Source organism: Chrysemys picta, chromosome 7 (assembly GCF_011386835.1).
Source record: "Chrysemys picta bellii isolate R12L10 chromosome 7, ASM1138683v2, whole genome shotgun sequence".
NCBI classification, from domain to species: Eukaryota; Metazoa; Chordata; order Testudines; family Emydidae; genus Chrysemys; species Chrysemys picta.
Window position 1 is genome coordinate 49,878,039 of NC_088797.1, and position 24,148 is coordinate 49,902,186.

General features: G+C 57.1%; 1 protein-coding gene across 7 annotated transcripts in view; it reads right to left on the reverse strand.

Annotated features, from left to right (window-relative positions):
• The window catches only part of SEMA3B (semaphorin 3B), a 111,202-nt gene that overhangs the window by 37,040 nt on the left and 50,014 nt on the right, over positions 1-24,148 (reverse strand). Inside the window, exons 1-2 of one of the 7 annotated variants that reach the window (XM_065551389.1) lie at positions 7,410-7,683; positions 1,150-1,262 (exon numbers count right to left, since the gene is read on the reverse strand). The exons of 1 other annotated variant lie outside the window; for it this stretch is intronic. Coding sequence is in view for 1 of the 6 variants with exons in the window: in XM_024101973.3 (XP_023957741.1) it covers positions 8,076-8,141 (66 nt within the window). In the remaining 5 variants the exon portion in view is untranslated. Of the gene's footprint in view, positions 1-1,149; positions 1,263-7,131; positions 7,329-7,409; positions 7,684-8,075; positions 8,148-13,004; positions 13,026-13,068; positions 13,263-24,148 lie in introns of those variants that run through there. 5 more of the 7 variants (XM_065551388.1, XM_065551391.1, XM_024101973.3 and 2 more) reach the window with 5 other exon arrangements.

The following is a 24,148-nucleotide window of genomic DNA, read 5'->3' on the forward strand; positions in this document are numbered from 1 at the left end:
CATACAAGAGGCCAGCAAACAGCCTCTCCCCTCTGCATGGCATCAGACCCAGAGGTACCGGTGCAGAGCCTGCCTGTGAATGTTGGAGGAGCACTTGATTTTAATCTTTGGTTCTCGCTAATAAGACAAGCCACGGGAAATTCTCCAACCCAGCCCTCCATTCAAACCAAGCGAGTTTGGCTGAGCAGAAGCCAGAGGCTGTAATGCTCTCCTGAAACCTCTTTACACTTTCTCTGCCCAGATCCTACCCCTGAAAAAGCCCTCAGATGTCAACACCTGGAAATGCACAATAAAGAGATCCAGGCAGAGTGACGATGCTCGATAGTTTGCCGCACTACCCCGACTCACACTGCTCAATGAGGTGAAACCTGCTCCTTTGCTCTGTTCCGTTATCGCTGCAGTAGGTTACATATTGCTTATTAAACATGTAATAATAATTTCAGAAGGAATACAGTGGGAGCACATTGTTAGGCCAGAGTTCTCTCATGTCACAGGCTGCTGTGTGGGTGGAGAAGAATATTTCTGTGAATGAGCGGTTTGCTGTTATGAAGTGCGTCGATTATATGGCCGTGTAGGTTTTACGTTCACGCCCATTGACCTTGCAAGTCTGTATTTTTAACTACATTGCAGAGTAACTCTTGCATGTCGCTTTCTTGCTAGTGGGGAACGTTATGGGCCTTACCCGGGTAAGTGAACTTACGAAGACTGCTTGCAGGGTGTGGGCCGCAGCCTATTGAGAGCATATCCCTTGAATAGGGTATGAGTCTCAATGAGCTTCCAGGCACTGCTTATTTCTACCTTTGCAAATTTCAGGGGGCAGAGTTAAGGTCATGTGGATAGGATGAATGAGGGGACAGGATCGGACGGTGAGGCGGCTGGGTGGGGCAGGCACTGGCTTGGCTGTTCATTTCCAGAGTTTCTAGCATAACGGTGTCAAATTTAGAGTAATATTGCACCAGGGAGTCCGCCGGGCCCCCCTAAACCACAGTTCTAGCCTTAACTCTTTCTTGAGCAAAGTTTTATGGTTGGAAGCACTTGCCCTAGGTTTGCTTTGTCTGCCTCCAGCAAATACCCCGTTCATCCCCAGCCACACATACAATGCCACCCAGTGGCCTCCAGCAGAAAAGCAACCTGTCTGGATTTCATTACCCCTTCGGTTCTCTGGCTGCATTATGCAAGAGATCAGACTAGATCCGCCTGGGCTGAAGGATCTTCGGCGCCGTTAGCAGCACGTGGCTGAGGAGAGTGTTTCATGAGACAGCCTGGGGAATATCAATAATCCGTATGACGTGCAATGTCAGGACAAAAGATGATTTTGAAATATTTCAGTCTCAGGGCTATGTGCCCGGCTGACCCCCCAGCAACCACAGCGTCTGAGCAGCTCAACCCACCACCTTTTACGTATCTACTGAACAACAGGGCAGGGCTCATGCCCCATTTCACAGAGGGAAAACAGAGGCACAGAGAGTAGCTTAGCCAAGGCCACACTGAAAGTCTGTGGCAGAGCTGGGAATTGAACCCAAGTCTCCCACAGCCCCAGTTAGTTCTCTTCCCCCAGAGCCCTGTGGAGTCAATTGCGGCTTGCCCCATGCACGAGGAGCAGACCAGACTGAGGCAGTCTGATCACTGACTGGCCATGTGACCCTGGGCAAGCCACATCCCTGCTCTGTGCCTCAGTTTCCCCCACCTTTGGGAGCTACGGACAAGAAGGGCTGGGTGTCATTCTGATGAGAGTAACTTTAGAACGCTTGCTGGATCGGTGCCCAAGCCCCATCACGGCTGGATTATCTGTCCGATATCATTTGATTAGACACAGAAGAGGCTAAATGCTGCTCTTGGGGGTCAGCAGGTGCAAAGGAGAGCAGAATATCCCATCCCATCTCCTAGAACTGGAAGGGACCTTGAAAGGTCATCAAGTCCAGCCCCCTGCCTTCACTAGCAGGACCAAGTACTGATTTTGCCCCAGATCCCCAAGTGGCCCCCTCAAGGATTGAACTCACAACCCTGGGTTTAGCAGGCCAATGCTCAAACCACTGAGCTATCCCACTAACCACTGCCAGACAGAAGCTCAGCAGAGCAGGGCTGCCAGGCCCCACCCCCGCACCTGGGAGTGAATCCCCCTTTGAGTTTCATCCTCCTGGCTTCCCTCCCCCACACCACCTGAGGAATTATTTCCCAGTCCTGTCCTGCTCCTCTACCAAGGGAACAGACCGCAGCATCACAGCCAATGCGGCTTGTGCAATGGCTTCCTTGCATTGACTGTGATTAAGTGACATCAACTTCCCAAAGCAATTACGGAGCCAGCACAGGGCATCTTCCAGAGCTACTCCAGGGGCCATGGGTCTGCATCTGAATCAGGCAACCAGCGAGCTCTCTGCCCTGGGAGTCCATGGGGAACGAGGGTGAGAAACACCACTGGATCTGAATTCTTGAGCCCCCTGGAATGGATTCTGTTCCCCTCCACGCTTGCTGTCCCACACCCCGCCGGGCTGGGCTGCTCCAGCCAAAGCAGTTTGCGCTTCGCTTTAGATCAAAAAGCAGAAAATTCCCCCATGCAATTGCCTGGAAGCAGCTGCCTCCTTCGACTGGAAGAGAAGGAGAAGACGGCCAAGAAAACACGGCCTCTTTTCCCATAGCATCAGTTCCCTGGACTGGGCGGGGGGCAGCCCAAGTCATCAGGGCTCACACACGGAGGTGCAGTTAGCCAGCTGCGGAGGCACTGGGCAGGCCGCAGTGCCGGGAGCTGCCTGCTGGGGCGGGGGGAGAGCTGGGAGTCAGGATTCCTGGGTTCTCTCCCCAGCTCTGGGAGGGAGAGGAGATTTGTGGGGCTGGGAGCCAGGACTCCTGGGAGCCTGGGACCTATCCCCATCTCTTGCTTGGGAAGTGTAGTGTAGTGGTTACAGCAGGGGCCTGGGCACCAGGACTCCTTGGTTCCAGTACTTAGGAAGGTAACATCTATACATATGTAACATCTTTCTCCTCTGCCAGGCAGGGCTGAGCCTAGTGAAGCGGCTGCTGGGCAGGCAGGTGGCCACCTCGTGGCTTTTGCTCAGGGAATCAAATCACCATGGCCCAGCACTGCGATGCTGCATCACGCCATCTGTGCCATGCGCCACGACCCCCTGCCGCCTGGAGGCCATTCCATGCCCTGGGCTGAAGACGTGGCTGCTATGCTGGAGATCAATCTGTGCCCTCACTGCCTGGAAGCTGCTCTCAGGGGTCCAGGGCTAGGACCTGTGGACTGTAGGTAAGAGATGCAGCTTGCTGCCCATCCCAGAGCAATGTGCAACCCCCACCAGTTGACCAAGCCGGCGAGCCACGATCTGCCTCAGGTGACGCGTGCAAAGCATAAATCGGCTCTGCAAGGGCCCTAGCATCTCAGCCACAGGGGCGCCTGCTTTTCAGTCCCCCAGCCCAGCCAATGTCTGCAGCCATCGGGGGATGTGCCCGCACCGCGGGTCTGAGGCTCGCAGCACCGGTATGGCAGCCAGGAGAGCTCAGCGCCGGAGCCCGGGGAGAGGCCAGCGTCACTGCTGGGGAAGGAAGCCTGTAATTTCTGCCCATAGTCATGGAGATGTCACGGCAGTGACTCCCTGGGATGCAGGGGCCCCCTGCAGCTCTTGGGGGGAGCCTCCCCCCACAGCATCTGACCCTTCAAAACCGGAACAAGATGGGAACCAGCTCCTGATCTGGGAGTCTGGGTAGGCCAGTCACACGGGGGCTGAGATGCATCAAAACACTTGGCTGCCGCCTCAGAGTCACATCTGACTTTTCATGGCTCGGCTGTCCCCGGGCCCAATCTAACACCCCATGAAATCAGCAGAGGCGCGCCTTAGCTCATGCCCCATTTCTGGTGAAGCCGAGAGCAGCTTTGGTTAGCGGCAGACGCAGGCGAGCATGCCGACAGCTCTGAACATCATCCGGTCACTTTCATACTGGAGCTGGGGGGAGGGTCATTTGCCCCCGGGATTAATTGCATAACCCCATGGTACATTCATTAGCTAAACAACTCCCCTGCCCCTGCAAAACCAAACAATCCACCCCCGATCATGCTGGACAGCTTGAAATTGAATCATCAAGGTCTTGTCTTTTAGCCTGGCAGCTTCTTCCAGGTTTGTACAGCGCCTGGCACAGCGGGGGCTGGTCGAGCTGTGACCTCTAGATCTGTCCACACTATAAATTCCTAGTGAAAACACAGTTTTAGGAAAAGGCAGGGGGGCGTGGGAAGAAATGTGGCAGGTCCTGGTTTCTCTCCAGTGATGGACTCTGTGACTCTCAGAACCCCAGACTGAACAATTAATTCAAATCAGCTTGAGGACATGCGGCCAGGGGGACCCAAAACTGTCTGCAGGGCCATCACCAGCCATAACAGCGACTGGCCATGGGTCAAGCTGCAGGGGGCCAATTTGCCGGGGGAGGGGAGGCAGCGCAGCACAGGTCAGTGCTGGAAAGAGCCTGATTTGACCTCTTCAGGAACACTGTGGGGCATGGGGTCATGACACTTACAGACCAAGAGGAGCTGCAGGTAGCAGGGGAGAACCGAGAAATAACAAAACTACAATTACTGTTACCTCTTAGCATCTTCCTTTCCTGGCCAGCCGCCACCCACTGCAGCCTCCAGCCAGCACCCCACGAAAATACCTGCCAACACATCTCCCACTTCCCTGCACAGGTGGCGTTCACCTCCCTACACAAGGCAGGTGTCAATGGTCCTTAGCCAGATAGGGAAGGCTCAGAGCATGCTGCCAGCTTCTCACCCTGTGCCCAGCTGTGTCCTTAGTCACAGGAGTCAACAGCTTCTCAGCATGGCATGTGTGGGTGGGCGACTAAACTGCCCCTAGAGGATAGAATCACTGCCCATTCCCAAAGAAACCCTGCTGCGAGATCTGTGAGCACTCATTAGCCCTCTGCCATGACTAACAGCCCATCGCAGTCATTAAAAAAAATCCTGTGATCCTGTAAGTGCTAATCCCAGTGTCCCAGCCAAACCACATTCCAGTTCTGCCTCCTTGGTGGGGAAGATTTTCTTCACTCCCTGCCCCCATGAAAAAAACCACTCGCCCCCCATTGAGTAGTGTTGTTCCACAGAGGCAGCTGCATTTTGATGGTAGGTGGGTCTGAAGGGGGATAGAGAAATAGAAGGGTATGTATAGGGATGGACAGGTATGTATGGGTATGTATGTATGTGTGTGTGTGTACGGGGGATGGATGGATGGGTGTGTGTGCGCACGGGGATGGATGGATGGATGGGTGTGTGTGTATGGGGATGGATGGATGGACTTTGATATAATTCCCTAGAGAAATGGAAGGTCTCGTTACTGATTGACCAGAATAACACGCATTCCATCGAGCAGGTAATGCCTGTGTGGGCACCACAGCAATACAGAGTGCAGAATAATCCAGCTAGGTGACACTTGTTCTCCCGTGAGAACAGAGGAGTGAGGCGTCACACACACCTCCCATTCCAGTCCAGTTTCCTGGAGGGTGGCGGGACACCCCCTGAGACGTTGCTCCTTTCTGAGACAGTGCTGTTCTCACAGGATGTGCTCCCTGCTCCCCACTGGCCAAAGGACGCACGCTGTCCCTTTAAAGCAAACTCCAGTGAGGCTGTGGCTGGCTGGCGGGGCTCGGGCCGGTGCCAGCCTGCGAACTGCTGTACACTTGAAAGGCTGTAAAAGTGTTTTATGGGATCGGGTGACAGGCAAAATAGAAGTCAGCTGGGAAGGCCACAGTCCTGCCCCCTCACCCCAGAGCCCACACGAGCTGCTGGTTGTCAAGGCCAGCACTGGGTGCAACTGTGAACCCAGCATGCTTAAAAACGCCCCCCTCTGGGCCTGGGACAGACCCCTCGACGAGCCGCCTGCTCTGGGGGAAGCAGGAGGAAGGCAATCAAGGCCAGCAAGGCAGTACATGGCATTGCTGGATGGGAGGTTGGAGACTGGGGGCGATGGCTGTGGTGGAGGGCAACCTGCCTTCTCTGCAGGTGCCCTGGCTCTACCCTAGAAGCCTCGCCCACTATCTAGCCCCCACCCCCACAGCATTCCCCCTCCTGCTTTGCCCCTGCAGCCCCCTCCTCTGCACTAGCATGGCTCCCAGCCCCAAACGCCTCAAGACCAGCCATCTGTGCCTTCCCCAGAGGCCTGCCACCAGATTGGGGGAGGAGAATAATGGGACGGGGGGACACTGTAGACAGCAGGGGGGTTGCAGGGAGTTAAGCTACTCTCCCCTCCGCCTCCCCCGACACACCTGCTCAGACCCTAGATCTGCCAGAATCAGCCCCTGGGGACCCAGTTTTCTTGCCCAAACAGCCTTTTCCACACTGGACACGCCAGATCACTGCTGGGAGCCGGCAGGGGGTGCTGGGGCCCTCTGCTCCCTCCAGCCCCCTCACCATCCCCTGGCATCCAGGCCCCTCAGTACTACAGCACTGTCAGAGAGAGGGGTGGCACTGAAATGGGGGAGCAACAGGCAGAGCCTGTATCTATCACAGAGCTCACCCCTGGGCCTGTCTCTGTCCCATCCCCCCAAGCCTGGTTCGGGAGTTGCCTAGGGAAGTGCTGACGCTGGGAAAGCCGGTCACTCTCCTAAGAGACTTAACTGCATTGTACAGCCCTGAAGGCCGGAGCACCTGGCTCTGACATCTCTGCCTCAGCCCCAGCCCCCAGGAGGGACTGGTAGCCCCAGTCTGATCCCGGACTCTGTGCCCCTACCCCTACGCACACCGGATCCAGCCCTAACAGGCGCTCAACTCAAAGTGCTGTACATGGGGCACTTGCATTGCACAGCCAGGGAAACTGAGACAGGGAGTGGGGTGACTGCCCAGGCTCACACAGGAAGGACAGAGCTGGGAATTCAAACCAGGTCTCCTCAGTCCCTAGCTCCTGCACCCACACCGCCTCCAAGAGCCAGGAATAGAACCCAGGAGTCCGGAGTTCAATCCTTGAGGGGGCCATTTAGGGATATTCTATGATTCTATGACGTCCATCCCCGGTCCCCTCTAACCACTACACCACACGCCTCGCCATCGCTCCCCGCAGCACCCACACATGGTCCCTCTGCACCCCCCAGGATCTCTCCGTCCGCTGCTCCCCGCCCAATCCTCTCCGCGCTGAGCCACCTCGCGCCCCTCACCGTGGCGTCCACCGCCCCGCAGGAGTAGGAAACCAGCGGCTCTGGGGAAAGGCTCCGTCCGCAGCACCTGCTCCGAGCGCTGCCTCTGCGCCAGGGCTGGCCGGCAGGGACCCATCGCCCGCCTGGGGGACCCCAAGAGGGCTACAGCAGAGGGAGGAGGACGTCCAGCCCGGGCCCTCCCTGGCGCCCCGAATCGGGTCTGCGCCTCCCGCCTGTGGCCGCCCCTGGGGCAGGCAGCGCTGCAGAGCCCGCGTGGACCGGGAAGGAGGGAAACCAACCTGACTCGTCGCGGGCCCCCGGGGGCCCCGAACTCAGGGCAGCAGGGGCGGGCTCGGGGCGCTGGAAGGAGCCGGCAGGACGCAGCTGGAGTCCCAGGCTGCCGTGCGCTCGGCGCCGCTCCTCGAACCCGGCCTGCGCCTCCGCGGCGACTGCTGCTGGCTCCAACCCCGGGGACCGGCGGGGCCAAGGGGAGGGGAGCGCCCAGCGCAGCCACAGGCAGGGCGGCTCCCTCCCGGCGCTTAAAGGGGGCGCTGCCCGGCCCGCAGGCTGCAGGGGCGGAGGGGGAAACGCTCCCTGGGCAGCGGGCTGGGGCCCTGCCGAGCTGTAAAGCTAGGGCGTGCGCACCTACCTGCACTCCCAGGGCACCCCCTAGCGCCCCCTCCTGCTGTACCCCATTGCACCCCCACACCCCTCATCGCACCCCCGGGGCACCCCACACCCCTCATCGCACCCGCTAGTGTACCCTTCCTCCTGCACCCCAGCACACCCTCACACTCCTCATCGTCCCCAGCACACACCTCTGTACCCCAGTGCACCCCCACACCCTCATCGACCCCCAGCGCATCCCCTGCACCTCCAGGGCATCCCCTAGCGCTCACCTCCTCCTGCACCCCCACACCCCACATTGTACCCTCAATGCACCCCTGACACCCCTCCTCCTGTACCTGCAGAGCACCTCCTGTCCTCATATTCACATCCGGCATGCACACATAGCTCATCATCATACACATCCACACACCATACACCCCAACACCCCCTTGCTCCCTCATCATGCACCCCCAAGACCTATCCACCTCATACATAGCCCTCCCCCACACACACCCCCAGCATGCAGCTCCTCCCAGACACACATCCCTCACACCCCTGCTACACTCCATCCCACACAACCCCCCCATCTCTCCCACCCCCATGCACAGCCATGCTCCTGCCAGCAGGGCCCCTCACACACCAAGGCCCTGATCCCTGCACTTGTTCCTGCCCTTATCCTGGGAAGCGAAAGGGGTAGGAAAGGGTCTCAGGGCCCATTTGCCACCCCATGGGCTGCGAGTGGCTCACTCCTTGGCTCCGGGCAGCACCTGGCCACTGCAACCAGCATTTTGTCCAAGGCGGGAGCCGACCCTCCCCCACCCTGCTCGCCGCAGCATCCTGCAGAACAGGTTATTTGCCGGTGCCCCAAGGGCTGGCAGCCGCCCCTCCGCACAGCCATAGCTGCCCACAGAGCCACCATGACCCAGCCCCCTCCTTGGCCAAGCCCCATGGCTGTGCCTGGGGCTCCCTGTGTGATCCTTGGGGGAAGGAAGGGGGGTGACAGGCAAAGAGAGGGGCCCAGTCTTGTCTCCTCCCAAGAATTCCAGAGCAGCGGCCAGAGAGTCCCTGGAGCATGGCCAGGCCCCCGGGTTGTGCGCCACCTTCGCCCTGAATCCTCGCCTGCCCCGGATCTTCCGGGATGTGTGTGGGCCAAAATGGCTCTGGCAGGCCTGCAGCTGCGGGACGGAACCATCCAAGTGCAGTGACCTTGAGCACATTTCTGCTCCCCATGCACGCCTTGCCTCTTCCCAACCCCTCCCTGCCTGCACCCGTCTTCAGACTGATGGGGGACCATCCAGAGCAGGGACAGGACGCCTTTTCCCAGTGCTTAATTTTTGCCAGGGCTGAGCCCCAGCACCTCTGGGCCTGGCAGTTCAGAGCCCCGGCACCTCTGGGCCTGGCAGGTCAGAGCCCTGGCACCTCTGGGCCTGGCAGTTCAGAGCCCCGGCACCTCTGGGCTTGGTAGCTCAGAGCCCCGGCACCTCAGGGCCCGGCAGTTCACAGCCCCGGGCCGGCACCGCCGAGCCTGGCAGTTCACAGCCCCGGCGCCCCTGGGCTTGCCGTGTTAGTTATGAAAATAAAAAAATTGCTTGAACCCCAGCCCCTATTTCATTACAAATTAAGTTCTGCCCTTCCCCCATCACACCCCCACTGCCCAGCCACGCAGGGAACGCCTCCTTCAGTCCTGGTCCCCTCCACTGCAGCTCCCATATGGGGTAGGCACAGGCCTGAGTCGGATTAAAACGCTCAAACTCTGGTTCTGATCTAGGACCAGACATTGTGCCCTATATTGGGGGGGGAGGGGACAGAGACCAGACACCCCCATCTTTGGAGAAGCTGCGGATCTGGGCTCCACAGGCAGATGCCACGTGAGCGTCTTGGTGGGTTTCTGTTTCCCTTCCTCTCCGAGACACGGCTTTTCCCCAGGCTGTGGGGCGCTGGCCTTCAGGGCTGTTGTTCCGTGGGTTCACCCATGGGGGGTACTGGGGATTTAGCAGCTGGGTGGGAATTTGTTGAGTGGCGGGCCTGAGGGCTCAGGTCCATCCAATCCAGGGGGAATATTGATCCGCTGCACAGAATTAGTGCAGTCTCAGCCCAGGCCAGGCTGTGCAGATGGGGCTGCTGGCAGGACTCAGGGGCATCAGCAGAGCTGGGCAGAAGCCCAGGATGTGAATAGGCTGACACAGTGAGGACATTTTCCCTGGAGATTGGCCTCTCAGCTCATGGATGCTCCTTGCTGCTTGTAGGATCCCCTGCAATGTCAGTGGCTGTATGGCTGTGCCCAACGCTGTGGACCCAATGCTGGCACAGCAGCTGTCCACCTCCATCCCCAAGTGTTCAGGCAAGGAGTCCATGGAGCTCGGCGCCTCCTGATTGCTCTCCTGGGCCAAAGGAGGAAGGCGGGAGAAGCTCTCTAGCAACACCAGAGGATAGAGATTGTCCTGCTGAGCTGGGAGGATGCTCCATGGCTCTCCACCCCGCCTGCTGGCGCAGAAACGACGGGGGGCAAATGGTCCCTGTTTGTTGGGAGACACCAGGAGCTCGGTCCCGTTTCCTCTGGTTGGCTCCTGCAGGGGCTGCTTTAGAGGGTGGGGATTGAACCTGGGATCTCCAGTTACTATAACATGAGCTGACAAGCCAAGGCCTCTAGCGATGGCCCAGCAGAGCACCTATATACCCAATGGGGTACGTATGCAGCAGAACCAGCATGCGCGAAGGTGACATAGAATGCATGGAGGAGCCTGCTCAGGTGCAATGATTTCATGGGGGGGGGGGGGGTCACAGATCCCACAGACCAAGTCATTGGCCATCGGCTTAGAGGTGGATGATGGAATCTGTCAGCCTCCTCCTTGCTCAGCTGTGGCCCAGCTGCCTGGCTTTGGCCCAGCCAAAGGAAAACAAAATTCTTTTGATGCTTCTAATTTTCCACCCAGCGCTGCCAAGAATAGCAAGTGCTGTGCAGTGGATGGTGCTGCGCGCTTCCCACCTTTCTGCATGTCCTGCGGCCAGCCGGGGGCTGCCGGGTCACATCGATACCTCTGCACTCATCCCTCGGCCACTGGCATCGCCACGCCCAGTGCTGCACTCCAAGGGAAACACAGGCTCGGGGATGGGAAAGCAATGAACTGGGGGCAGGGTGGAAGCAGCTGTGTAGGCAGATCTGTCCTCTCTGGATTGGGGCAGTTCCTTGCATGCTCAGGAAAGGGCTAGCGAAGATGAGGAGTGGGGTTCAAATCTAAGCCCTGCTCAGCAGTCGCCGTGAAGTCGTTGCAACATGCCAACTTCCAGGGGCCTGGGTGACCCGAGTCGGGAGTCCTGGTCCATCCTTTCCCAGGCCACTGGTCTCCTTCCACCCACGGAGGGGTTGCTCCAGGCAAGCCGGGCGGGGGAAGCTCATGCTGGCCTCCCGCTCAAGGGGTATGTAGCAGGCTCCGTCTCCAGGGCTGCCAGACCTGGCGTCTGCCCAGAGCTCACCAAGAACTAAGTGATGAGATGATGGCAGTGCGTATGCCCATGTTGCTCCTGGCATGGCATCTGCTTGCCCCGCTGTCACTCCCAGAATGACACCAGCCATGAGGCTACCTGCCAGCTAGTCAGGCCATTTAGGTTGCCCAGGAGCCAGGAAGGCTATTTGATGCCCAGGGAATTGGGTAGTCGGGGGAGGTGGTGTAGCTGTGGGGTAGGGGAAGGGCAGAGGGGAGCCCTTGCAGGACTGTCCCATGGCCTGGAGCTTCATGCTGCCAGCCTGCCCTAGCAGAGGGAAGGGCGGGGTGGGAGCTGCCCCATATCTGCCTGCTGAGTGCTGGGGTCCTGTTGTTCGGAGCGAGATGTAAACACTTCCCGGCAGCGCTTTGGGCCCGGTGGGAGCAGTGAGCATTGGCTGGGCCGTGTTTTGGCTGCTGGCTGGCATGTCCCCAGCTGAAGGTCTCAGCCCGTCGCAGAGGCTCCTCTGGGGAGAGGTCAAGGTCAGCACTGAGCAAACACGTTGCTTGGATTTCTCCCTAGCACCCACGAAGGTCCATCAGCCCCATGCCCAGGGCTGGTTCCTCAAGGCACCTCCTCCATAGGCCGGCACAGTCCCCCTGGGGACCCCACAGCATGACCAACCCCCCATTAGAGAGAGCTACGCATTGCACATCGTCCCACCATCCCCTCACCCCCAGTCATAATCCCGCGTTTCAACAGCCCTTTTCCCACCTTCCAAAACAGTCCAGGGTCTGCCTTCCTCCCTCAGCCTCCTTGTGCATAGTAAGTACCCCCCAATAGCCCGATTGCAACTGGCAGCGCCCAGTCCAGGTTTGTACAGCTCCATGCACAATGGGATTCCAGAGCTCCTCGGTGCTACAGCAATACAAGCTAATAACTCGACCAGGGCCTCATTGCGCCAGCCCCAGGCCCAAAGAGCTCTCCAGCTAACTAGACAAGACAAAACTAGCATGGAAGAAAGGCAGTGTCTATCTCCCCCATCACCCCCCACATCCACAGGCTGTCATGCATCCCACCGCCTCCAGGGGGCAAAAGACTCCGAAAAGCGTGACCAAATGCGCCACCAAAAGTCCCACCAGGCTGTGGAAATTTTGCATCTGAACTGAGAAACTAAGGAAAGGAACAGCCTGGGCTTTGCAATTGTTCTTGCACCAAAAAAAAATAAAATAAAATCCCAGGGCCCAGTGTGAGCCACGTGGGAAAGAAAGAAAGAAAGAAAGAAAGAAAGAAAGAAAGAAAGAAAGAAAGAAAGAAAGAGAAAGTTCATTAGATCTGGGCAAAAATTCTCCAGCCAAACTTTTTGACACACTTTTTTTTTTTTTTTGCAAAGCCAGAAATGTTCACAAAAATTGTTAATTTTTGTCAAAATCTTCCACGTTGTCCCCCTCCCCCTGCAAACTGCAGCTGTTTGAGATTGTAGCAATTGAAGCACAGTTGGGGGTTTCTGGGTTTTCAACAAAAACTTGAAACATTTCTAAAACATTTAAAAAAGAAAATGACCAAAAAACATCCAAAGTGTTTCAGAGGAATGTTTTTTTTTTTTTTTTTGGCAGGGAAACAATCCTTGTTTCCCAACCGGTTCTGCTAGCCCTGGCCTGACTCGGGGAGCTGGTGGTCTATAAGTGAGGAGGGTGCTCTGGCATCAGGGGGCTGTAAGAGAGAGGGAGATTACAGGCCACGCCAGTGGTTTTTACCACCTGTAAGACCACAAGAAAGCCACCATGTGCCTCATTAGCTGTTGGTACCAGCTGTGCCCATTGCCCACCAGATATGTGACCGAGGTGCCCGGATGTGCTCACCCTGCCCCTCGGTGATCTGGCCCCGAGAGCTGCCTGCTTTGCTCAGCAGAGAAGCTGGCCGTACCTCACGAGTGAAAGTCCACAGCCGTGTCACCACAGCATTTCCAGATGGCTGGGTGGGGAGGTCCGGGAGTCAATCAGGGAGTAGGTTGGTGTATGTCTGCCTGGCATGGCAGCGGGCACTGACAGAGGATATGGGGGGCGTGCCAGCAGTTCTGCCCATGGCTGGCCACCTATGCCAGATGGCCGGGATACCCAGGTGGCTCCGCAGGGGAGGAACGTTATCGCTTCTCCTCGCCCACGCCCTCCCGCCCTGGCTTGTTTGTTTAAACAAGGAGTTCCCAGGTTGCATGCGGACACGTAACCCTTTCACTGCTGGCCCAGCGGGGAGCATGCTGGACCCACACGGGACCCAGGCCCAGCCCCATTCTGGTTGGGGACACACCCACCGCAGGCCCTTCCGCGACACTCAGCCTGGGCAAAAGTGTTGGGAGACCCCTGGTGGTGACAACAGACAGCCCAGGCTGCAAGCAGGAGAGCCCAGGAGAACCACAGCTCTTTCTGTCCAGCAGCTGCTGCGAAGAACCCGCATGATCAGTGTCTTCTCCTCAGTGCCCTGTGCTCCCTGTCCGCCTACCTGTCTGCTCCTGCTGACTCCAGCCATAGGTTGTGAGCTCTTCGTTATATGTGGCGTCCAGCGCCTGGAACCTTGGGGCCAGGTCTGGGAGGACGCTCCTGGGTGCTCCTGCCATGCAAATAATAATGGCGTCCAGTCCATTTCATCCAGCGTCCGATGTGCCAGGGCTGCACTGACTGGGACGTCTGCAGGGACTGGACTTGAGATCACGGGATCTCAAAGCACAAGTCTCTCCTGCCTGAGCTAAAGGGCCATGCCCATTATCTTGGGTGCAGTAAGAGACTCCCAGATTTTATAGCCACTAGAGAGGGGCAGCAACCCACATGGGTTAGTCTGGGTCCCACTGGCACAGATTATCCCCTGCAGGGGCCATGCTCTCCACGGACGTGCTGGGCAGCGCCGGCTGGGCTCCCTGATTTTGGGAACGCCTCTCTCAGAGAAGCCCTGTGACCTGGGGCCACTCAGCGTCTCAGCTCCTGCTGCTCAGCAGCAGTGTCTAGACTTGCACTGCTCAGCAGACGGTGGTTTCCGCAGCAATCCAGCCATGCCAGCCAAGGTAGATGCAGTAGCGAGTCCTGCCAAGGGCGTGAGCAGCTGGGCAGATAGGGCAGCAGCTGTCAGACAATGGCTTGGATGGTGCAATATCCTGTGGCCTGGCATCATCCCGAGCTGAAAGCATTGACCTCAGGCCAAGAGCACAGCACCTGTGTGGCTCACAGACCTGTGGGGTCTCTGCAGCAGCCTGTCTATGCCCGGCCCTGAGACAGGACACCTCCATGGAAGGTCCCGTCTTGCTCATCATCAGAGATTCCTCGCCCCAACCTCCTTGGTGCACTGGGCGCCTTCTCCTGGCTCCAGCAGGCCTGTCCCTTGGCGCGCAGAGCCAGAGCGGCCAAAATTGATGGGAATGAGCATCTCCTCTGGGCACCATCCCAGATGCTCCCCGAGTGCTTGCCCATGTCTTGTTTCCTCGGCTCTGCCTTCCCTGCCTGCCTGTCCAGGGTCCTTCCTGAGGCCTCCCCCAGCAAGGCTCCAGGCTCCAGAGCTCATGGAGGCTGTGTGGGCCGCTGAAACAGCCCTGCATGCTGCCTACCGGGTCCTAAGGACATAGGATCTCCCCACAGCCTTCGGTCAGTGCCAACCAAAGGGGTTCTGCCCCCTACAGGTATCGCCAAGGGCCACCGCTCCAGCAGCTGTTCCGGGCTAATGGGCCATTTCTGCTCCGTTACCCGGGCGGGATGGAAGCATTGATGGGACAGAACCAGACCCACCTCCCATGGTAGCAGATGGAGCCCAGCAGCCATGAGCCGCAAGACTGAGACATGACTATAATCCAGCCCCATGCGACGCCAACGTGTTCCCTCGTGCATAGTCCAGCTCAGCCCCTGGGGACTTCCAGCAATTTGCCACGGGGAGTCCAGTCACTGCGACCTTCTGAGACCCCTTCACTAGGGGCATGGAGGGGGGATTTGTCCTACCAAGCTGGGTGCAGTATGGAGGGCAAAGCTAAGGGCTCCACCCTGAACCCAGCAGATGCTGTTGCTTCTCCAGAGGTACCGGGAGAACATCTGCGGGCCATCCACCTCCAGTGCTGAGTCACGCAATGCCTGGTGTGTCAGCACAGGGGCGTTGGCAATGCTGGAGCAAGGGACGGATGAGTAGCAATCACCACAGCACTCCAAATCCTGACTCCCACTTTCCAGGAACTCCCAGAGGAGATAAATGTATTCAGAGGGGGAAACTGAGGCACAGGGAAAGGAAGTGACTCGTTCAGTGTCATAATGAATCAGCAGTAACTATGAACACAACCCAAGAGTCCTGCTGCCCAGTCCTCTGCTCTGACTGTTAGATACCACTCCCCTCCCAGAGCTGGGAAAAGAACCCAGGGGTCCTGTCCTGACTCCCAGCCAGTCAACAGGAGGCAGCACGGGGTCCCTGGCAACACCACCAGAGAACAAGGATAGCACCGAGTCCCTGGCATTGCCACCAGCCAACAGGGGCAGCGTGGGGTCCCTGACACTTTCACAAATGAATGGGGACAGAGCATGGTCCCTGGCACCACCACCAGCCAACAGGGACAGCACCGAGTCCCTGGCACTGCCACCAGCCAACAGGGGGCAGCACGGGGTCCCTGGCACCACCACCAGAGAACGGGGGTCAGCACGTGGTCCCTGGCACTGCCACCAGTGAACAGGGGGAAGTGCGGGGTCCTGGCGTCAGTCCCGAGTTTACAATGGCTCCAGTGGCTCCATGGAGCTGGGCCCATGCTCAGAAGGGGCCCCAGCCTGCTCCACTTGCACTGAGCCCCGAGACCCCACTGCCTCCCCCACCCACCACTTGCTCCTCTTGGCCTGCCCACCTGCTGCCTCCTCGTCCCCACTCTCCTGTTCCTCTCTGCCCCCTAGCCAGACCCCAGTGCACCTCCAGCTCTGGGCAGTCTCTGCTTCCCACCACCTGTGGGACCCCACCTGTCTCCCCGGAGCTGAGCCGCCTGGGACTGGTGCAGAAGCCTGGCCAGTCTCAGCCAGGGTTGGAGGTGGGGGGGAGGGATGGGGGGGGGGAAGAGGACAGTGTGGGGAGCTTGGCTGGGCCCCTCCAGGGGAAGTGTGTCTTGAGGGAGCCCGGCCGGGGAAGGCCCTGGGAAGGCCCTGGCCTGGCTGATCCCACCACTCCCGAGGGACCAGAGCGATTCCCCGCTCCGGGACTAGCTCTGACTGCGCTGCCAGCTCAGCCTGGCAGACTCAGTTGCCTCCCAGCAGGGCCAGTGAGTGTGGCTGGGAGGCAGGGCTTGGGGGAGTGGGTTTCTTGCAGGGAGGGGGGTGCTGGGCTGTGAGGGGGCAGGGAAGATGTGTATGTTGGGGCACTAGGGAGTGGGGGTTCTGTGGGGGGTGCTGGGCAGTTGTGATGGGGCTGTGGGCAGGGGGGTGCTGGGCAGGGATGGTGTTGTGCAGGGCGCTATGCATTTGTGTGGAGGGGGTTGGGGGTGCTGGCCATAGGGAGTCAGGAAGATGTTGGGTAGGGGTGCTGTGTGGCACAACATGGGTCCACCCCCCAAGGGGAAGGGGCATGCTGGCAGCACAGGGCTGGGCGGGCCACTGTGTGTCTGGCAACTGCCAGTTTGTAAATCGTGCCCTTGCACTGGGCTGGGCAGAGCGGGGCTGCCCCTGCCATGCCCCATTGCCCCTGGCTGGCCCCTCACTCTGGGGACTGACCTCCACGCATCATGCTCCATTGCCTCCATGGGAGCCCACAAATAAGATTGGTGCCGGGCCCACAAAAGGTTAATCCGGCCCTGCTGGCACTGCCACCAGAGAACTGGGGTCAGCACGCAGCCTCCCCAGGATTTATGGCTCCTGCAACAGCTGGCTCCCGCTCCTCCCGCACATGCTCAGTGCCAGTCCCACTCAGTTGCAATTCCCAAGCAGCGGCCCAGCCCTCTTGCAAACACCTGGCACAGCAATCGCCTGGATTCCTTCTCTGCTTAGGTCATTGGGGGAGGGGGAGTGCTTGCCACATCCACTCCTCCTGCGCCAGCCTTTCTTCCCGCACAGATGGGTGCAGGCCGGCAGCTGGGCGCCGGGCTGCAGGGGAGAAAAACAAGCTCCAAAACTAGCCAGAGGAGGAAGGAAATTTGAGCCTGGCAATGATGTTGCAGCCTCCTGGAAGAGAGCCGCCTGCTTCCCGCTGCAGGCCCCTGCTCCTGGAAGAGGGGCTCTGCTGGTGCCCCAGCTGGGTAGGAGAAGCAGGACTGAGAACTCATCCCTGCTCTGACATGACTCCTGGGGGATCACTCTCCCGTCTGCCCTGGGAGGAGCTCAGGGCCTGGCCCATCCTGGCAGCCTGCACGGGAGGAATGGTCCCCTGCACCCTCTTACAGAGAGGGAAATAGAGGCAGGGAGCAAGGAAGCAACTTGCTCAAAGTCATCGAGTGGGTCACTGGGGGAGCTAGGGATAGAATTCATGAAATCCTGATTCCCAGTGCGCTAACCACTAGACCCCGCTCTGGAGCCGGGACTAGAACCCAGGAGTCTGGACTAGACCCACATGTGCTAACCACTAGACCCAACTCCCTGCTCCGGAGCTGGGAACAGAATCCAGGAGTCCTGACTAGTCCTGCATGTGCTAGCCACTAGGCCCCACTCCCCGCTCTGGAGCTCGGACTAGAATCCAGGAGTCCTGACTCCTAGCCTACCTGGTCTAACCACCAGCCCCCACTTCTCTCCCATTCCCGGGAACAGACTCCAGGAGTCCCGATTAACAGCGCCCCCCAAGCTGTAGCCATGAGAGAACTCTCCCTTCTCAGAGCTGAGAACAGAACTCAGGAGTCCGAACTCCAAGCCCACCATGCTCTAACCCCGGGGTAGGCAACCTATGGCACGTGTGCCGAAGGCGGCACGCGAGCTGATTTTCAGTGGTACTCACACTGCTCGGGTCCTGGCCACCAGTCCGGGGGGCTCTGCACTTTAATTTAATTTTAAATGAAGCTTCTTAAACATTTTAAAAACCTTATTTACTTTACATACAACAATAGTTTAGTTATATATTATAGACTTAAAAAAGGAGACCTTCTAAAAACATTAAAATGTATTACTGGCACGCGAAACCTTAAATTAGAGTGAATAAATGAAGACTCGGCACCCCACTTCTGAAAGGTTGCCGACCCCTGCTCTAACCATTATATCAGGCACCTCTCCCTGCCCAGATCCATGAAGAGAACCCAGGAATCCTGACTCTCAGATCAGTGCCCTCCCGCTCCGGCCACAGAGAGCAGTATATGGACCCTAAGTCCTTCAAACTCAGAAATGGATGGATTTCCTCTCCCCTCCCCATTTCCCAAAAATTAAACCCATCCCCTAAGAGGAAGTGAGGCAAATTCGAGTTAAGAGCAACATCTGCTTTGTGCCTTAAAAAAAAAAGTTTAAAGAATACTTCAGGGAATAGGAGAAAGCACCTCGGTCATTTGAAGATACACGGTCCAATCTTAATAAATGAATAAATAAATAAATAAATAAACTAATCAGCCAGAATCTGAGATCAGCACTGGAACAGGCTGACTGTAAAAGCATAAGGAGAAAAGGATCCTTGACTCCTCCAGCAAAGGTTACTTCTTGTTCCAAAGCCTCAAATTTGATTGGCTGGCAAAGAGATGCCAAAACCCCCAGTTGTCGATGGTTTCTCCATTAGGAAACATCATTTTCTAGGACATGAGCTGGCGAAAACAGCAAGGAGAAGGTTATTCCCACGGTTTCATTCATTTCATTTGTATCAATGTATTTTGGTTTCCATGAAGCAGCATTGAGGGCTCGTGCCAGTGGATTTGGTGGGATTCAGTTTTTATTTTGTTAATAATTTGGACGGAGGAGATCAATGTGGTTTTTAAGCCTTTTTAAAAAAATTTCATTGATTTAAATTTTCACAGTTGCAGGAAGTTATGGGGGGGTCGGACAGTTGGGGGATCAGACAAATGATTTAATGACAGCAGGCGGGGAGATTTGCAAAGTTAAGACACAAATTGTCGACATAACATAACAGTAAATCTCCTTCAATTAAACCCCAATAGGTTCTTAAGCAGCATTTTTCTTACCCTGCCTATCGGCACATTTCGATCATTATGATGGGAAGAATTCTTGGCCAGTTTGTGAGTGCCCCGTGGTTCCCCCAACGGGTCACCCACCCTGCCCATCCAGTCCCAGCGCCCACCCAGTGCCTACAGCTGCCTCCCCCACGCGGCTGACGGCTCTTGGCCCGTCTGGAGGCTGAGCAGGCCAGGTGCTCCGCAATTTCTTGGTCATCCCTCCTCTGCCCCAGCCCAGAATCCTCTGTTCCTTTGGCGTCTCTGGGATCTTCACTGTGGCTCCCGGGCCTGCCCCAGCGGTGCCAGGGGTGGATGGCAGAGGTTGGGCAAGGCCAGGACAACGGAAGCTCCCAGCATCAGGCCAGGTGGGGTGGATGCTGGGGACAATGTCTGAGGGCCAGTGGGGTTTGCCTGCCAACAAGGGAGCTGGGAAGGGCACAGGACCACATCCCAGCACTGGCCACTGGGCACAATGCTTCCCAGGCCCCATTTGGCCCTAGCGTGGACCTGAGACACTTCCCCAGTGAGGGCAACAGTGCCACATTGCACAGGCATCAGTGACAACCCCGGGCTCCTGGGCGTAGAGTCGGGACCCCTCTCTGGGGCTTCCCCCTCCCTGGGCACCGGGCTGTCGTAGCCCTAGACCCTCTCCCCGCTTTCCTTCCACTCGTAGCCCTAGACCCACTCGGTCCACTCGGCCCCCCACAGCGCACCCTGCAGGCCCCAGCCACAGGGATCTCTCCGCAGGCACAACACTGCTATAGCCTGGCACCGTTCTCTTCAGCTCGGATGAAATCCTGGCCTGAACTCCCCCTTCTTGCCCCACATGCACCCCCCCTCCCGCCCGCTGCCTCTCCAGGAAGAATTCCAGCCTTGTCCCAGCTGCCCCCCTGCCCTTCGACATGCCACCCAGATGGCCCACTGCCTAGGTACGCTCGGATGGCCACCACATGGCCCTCGCAGAACCGCTCCCTTTGATGGAGGCTCTCTTCAGAGGGACACGGTTGTGGTGATAATGGTACATAGGCAACAAAACCTCACTCCAAAGGATGGGAGCTCAAAGTGCCCAAGCACAAGGAGCTCGTCCAATCAAAACACTCAGCAGGGACGTGGATAACAGCCACATCCCCCCTCTCCCCCCGCCGATCTCAATCTGATGCACCGAGTTGAAGGTGAGAATCTAGTTTGAGGTCCTGTAGGAAACAGACAGAGCATCCCCGAGGGGTTGCTGCATCCCACCCACACCTACTAGCTGAGCTCCTGCAAATCTCTTACTAAGACATTCAGCCTTGAGGCAAAGACTTCAATGATGGAGAATCTACCACCCACTGCCAATGGCTGATCAACCTCACAGTTAAAAGGGTGAGCTGAGCTTTTTTTCTAATGAGAATGCGTCTAGCTTCAGCTTCCAGCGACTGATCTCCTCCTGCTGCTGGCTAGGTAGAAGAGAAGGCTGGTATCAGGAGAGGTATTTAGTAGCCCGTGATCAAGTCATCTCCTAACCTTTTCTCACATAAACTAAATCAATTGAGCTTCTTTAGGCTCTCACTATGGGGCAGGTTGGCCAGACCTTTGCTCATCCTTGTGGCTCTTTTATGAACTCTTTCCAATTTGCCAGGGTCCTGTTGCAGCATGGGCACCAGAACTGGATACAGTATCCACTAATGGCCACACTAATGCCATGCACATAGGTAATGTCACTTCCCTGGGTCTACTTGACATGATGTTCTTGCTCATACATCCAAGGGTCGCATTAGCTCACTTAGCTACAGGATTGCACTGGACGCTCTACCTGGGTCAGTTTCCACCACGGCCTTAAAGTCATTTTCTGAGTCGCTGCTTTCCCAACGACAGCCCCCCATCCTGGTAGCATATCTGATACTCTTGATTCCTAGATGGGAAATCTGGCATTTGGCTGTGTTAAACGCACGTTGTTTGAATGAGGCCACGTGACCCAGATTGCTTTGGAGAACTGACCTTTCACCGTTATTTACCACGCCACCAATTGGGGTGTCACCGGGATCTCCTCATTCAATGGGCCCCAGAGGGAGCTCTTCTTCCCCCACTGGGACAACCCCCACCTTTTCCAACCTGCCAGATGCCGGGGAGGGGGGGCAGAGATGATACCAAACATCTCCCTACTCTCCAGAAAACAAGAGACTCACGTCATAATGATCTCTTCATGGGATGCTGCACTTCCACAGACCTCTAAGCACTTTGCAAAGTGGGGAAACTGAGGCACAAAGCAGCGCAGTGACTTGCCCCTGAATTCACACATAAATCTGTGGTGGATCTGAGAATAGAAGCCCGGAGTCCTGAGTTACAGTCTTCTGCTCTAACCCTTATATCACACTGCACTCTCAGAGCTGGGAACAGAACTCAGAGTGTGGACTCCCCACCGCCTGCTCTAATCACTCTATCACACTGCCCTCCCGGAGCCAGGAAGAGAACCCAGGAGTCCTGGCTCCCTCTCCCCAGTTCTAACCACAGGGCCCTGAATTTCCAGCCAGAGATTCCCAGCGCCAGGACAGCTGCATGGAAACCCCCTCTGAGACAGAGGTGCTCACAGAAATTTCCCCGCTACCTTAAAGACTGAGGGGCGCTTTTCAGCTCCGCCATGCATTGTTCGCTGGCCGCAGAGCTGCACACTGCCCCTTTAAAACCACACATGCACTGTCCACATCCCTCCTGCCAACTCCCACTCATTGACATTCTGGCTAAGGGCGCCTGCAGATGATTTCCCATTGGCCGGGCCCTGGGACCCCGTCTGACATGAATCACTTTGACAGCTGGCCGAGGACATATCAAATACACCCAGCGCTTGAACTGGGGACTGAGAGCACCCGTTTGCCTCCTAACGCCACCTCCCTTCTGGGGCCGGCTGCTGGCAGTGGGATATGGTCCCGGGCGATCCTGTGAACCCGTCTGTCCCTTAGCTCTGAAAGCCCTGAAAATTCCTAAGGCTTTATCGACTCACCTCCAGTGAGGTTGGGAAGGGTCAGATCCTAGGGGAAACTGAGGCACGGGGTAGCAAAGGAACTCACCCAAGGGCCCACAAATCAGTGACAGATCCAGGAACAGAACCCAGGAGTCCTGACCCAGAGCCACCCTCCGGCTCTAACCACTAGGGAAAACATTCCCTCCCCAAAAAGAAGAACAGGAGTACTTGTGCCACAAGTACTCCTGTTCTTCTTTTTGCGGATACAGACTAACACGGCTGCTACTCTGATTCCCTCCCCAAGCAGCCATGTTCTAACCCCAAGACACACTTCTCCAGAGCCAGGAAAAGAACCCAGGAGTCCTGATGTCCAGTCCTTTGCTCTCACCATGAGGCCACAATCCCCTTCTGAGCTGGGAATAGCCAGCCTGACCTCTCCCCCAATACATACGCACAGGGCCGTATGTCCCTGCTGCTTCTCCAGAGCTCCATATCCCAGAGGCCAGTGGGGTTCCCACCAGATCCGTTGGGCGTCCCAATCCGGATCCCTGTCTGAGTCTGAGCCCTGGGCTCTGATATCCCCATAGCTTCAGGGCAGCCTGACTCCCCAGATGCCACATTCCTCACACCCAGGGAACCCTCCCTTGAAGGCTCGGTGAGCTGCAGGCTGGTCATGGAGCGGGAGCCCATAGTGTACCCCAAGGGGGACAGCTGCTAGGGGATAACTGTTCCATGCCATGGGGCTCGGCCAGCTATTTACAGGCACCTGCCAGTCTGCCAGTGTTCACCTAACTGATTGGCCCATGCGTGGGAGTTCTCCCCCTCTCTGGAGAAACCACCCTAGTCCCAGAAGTCTCTCCACCTTTATTAACAGCCACCTCCAAGCACCACCTGGTCCTCTCTAGGACTCTGAGTTCCCATTTAACTCCACCCCTCCCTTCCTTTAGCCGGCGATCCCGTTTGGATACCCCGTTTGACAGGAGACGTGTGAGGAAACTTGGGGGAGTCTCACCCCAAACCAACTCTGCCTTTTGAAACCCTTCACACGGAGAGAGCCGCTTTAACCTGAACTACCGACAGTCCCTACAGCGGGTGGGTTGGATCCCCGAGCTGGTGTGAATCGGTGAATAAACATGAAGTCAGTAGAGCTGGGCCAGTTCAAACCAGCTGGGGATCTGGCCCCCAAAGTCTTTTAGGAGAGGTCTGCTGTGCCGTTCCCTACTTGGCCTCTCTTGGCTGGGAACACGCTTAGTCCCTGGTGGAGAAGTCCCTTGGGGGTCTGCACGAACCAGGAGATTTCTTGGTCCCAGAACTGTTCCTAAGCACTGGGCTCACTCGAGCCCAAACCCAGCTCCTGGGCTCAGCTCTGGTCATGCATTTTACTCTTCAGCAAACTTTCTAGCTTTGTCGCTGCTGAATTTTGGTTGTTGCCTCTTTCCTTTGGAATCACTCCTGGCCGCTTCGCTTGATGCTTGCTCAGAGATGGTTCCTGGCCTTTTTCCCGGTCAGAAATTTGGCTGGCGACAGTCCCCAAGCAAGTAGCATTGACCACCCTACTCCTGTGCCTTGTAGCAGTTCTTCCCCCACCCCTATTGTTCTCGGGGTGTGCGATGTAGTCTCCTCCTTCTAGTGCAAATGCTCCAAGTGCTGCCTATGGATGACGAAGTGGGAATGTTCTTAATGTTTTCTCTGAATACTGTGTGTTTGTGCCTCAGTTTCCCCGTGTGCTCTCAAGTATGTAGGTGGTGGGACAATGGTGTGTGATCGTTGCAGAGACCCCTAGAGGGCAGGTGCTGCCTGGGCACAGAGAACGGCTGAGCCTCTTGTGACGAAGTGGGACTGTTCTTAATGTTTCCTCTGAATACTGTGTGGGTGCCTCAGTTTCTGACCGACCCTCTGCCGCCTAGCAACTAATGGCCAGGCCCTTCCGTCCTGCAAGGGGATGCTAAAGGTGTGGGAGAACAAAGAGGTCAGGTGACCTCCTGGCCCGGGAA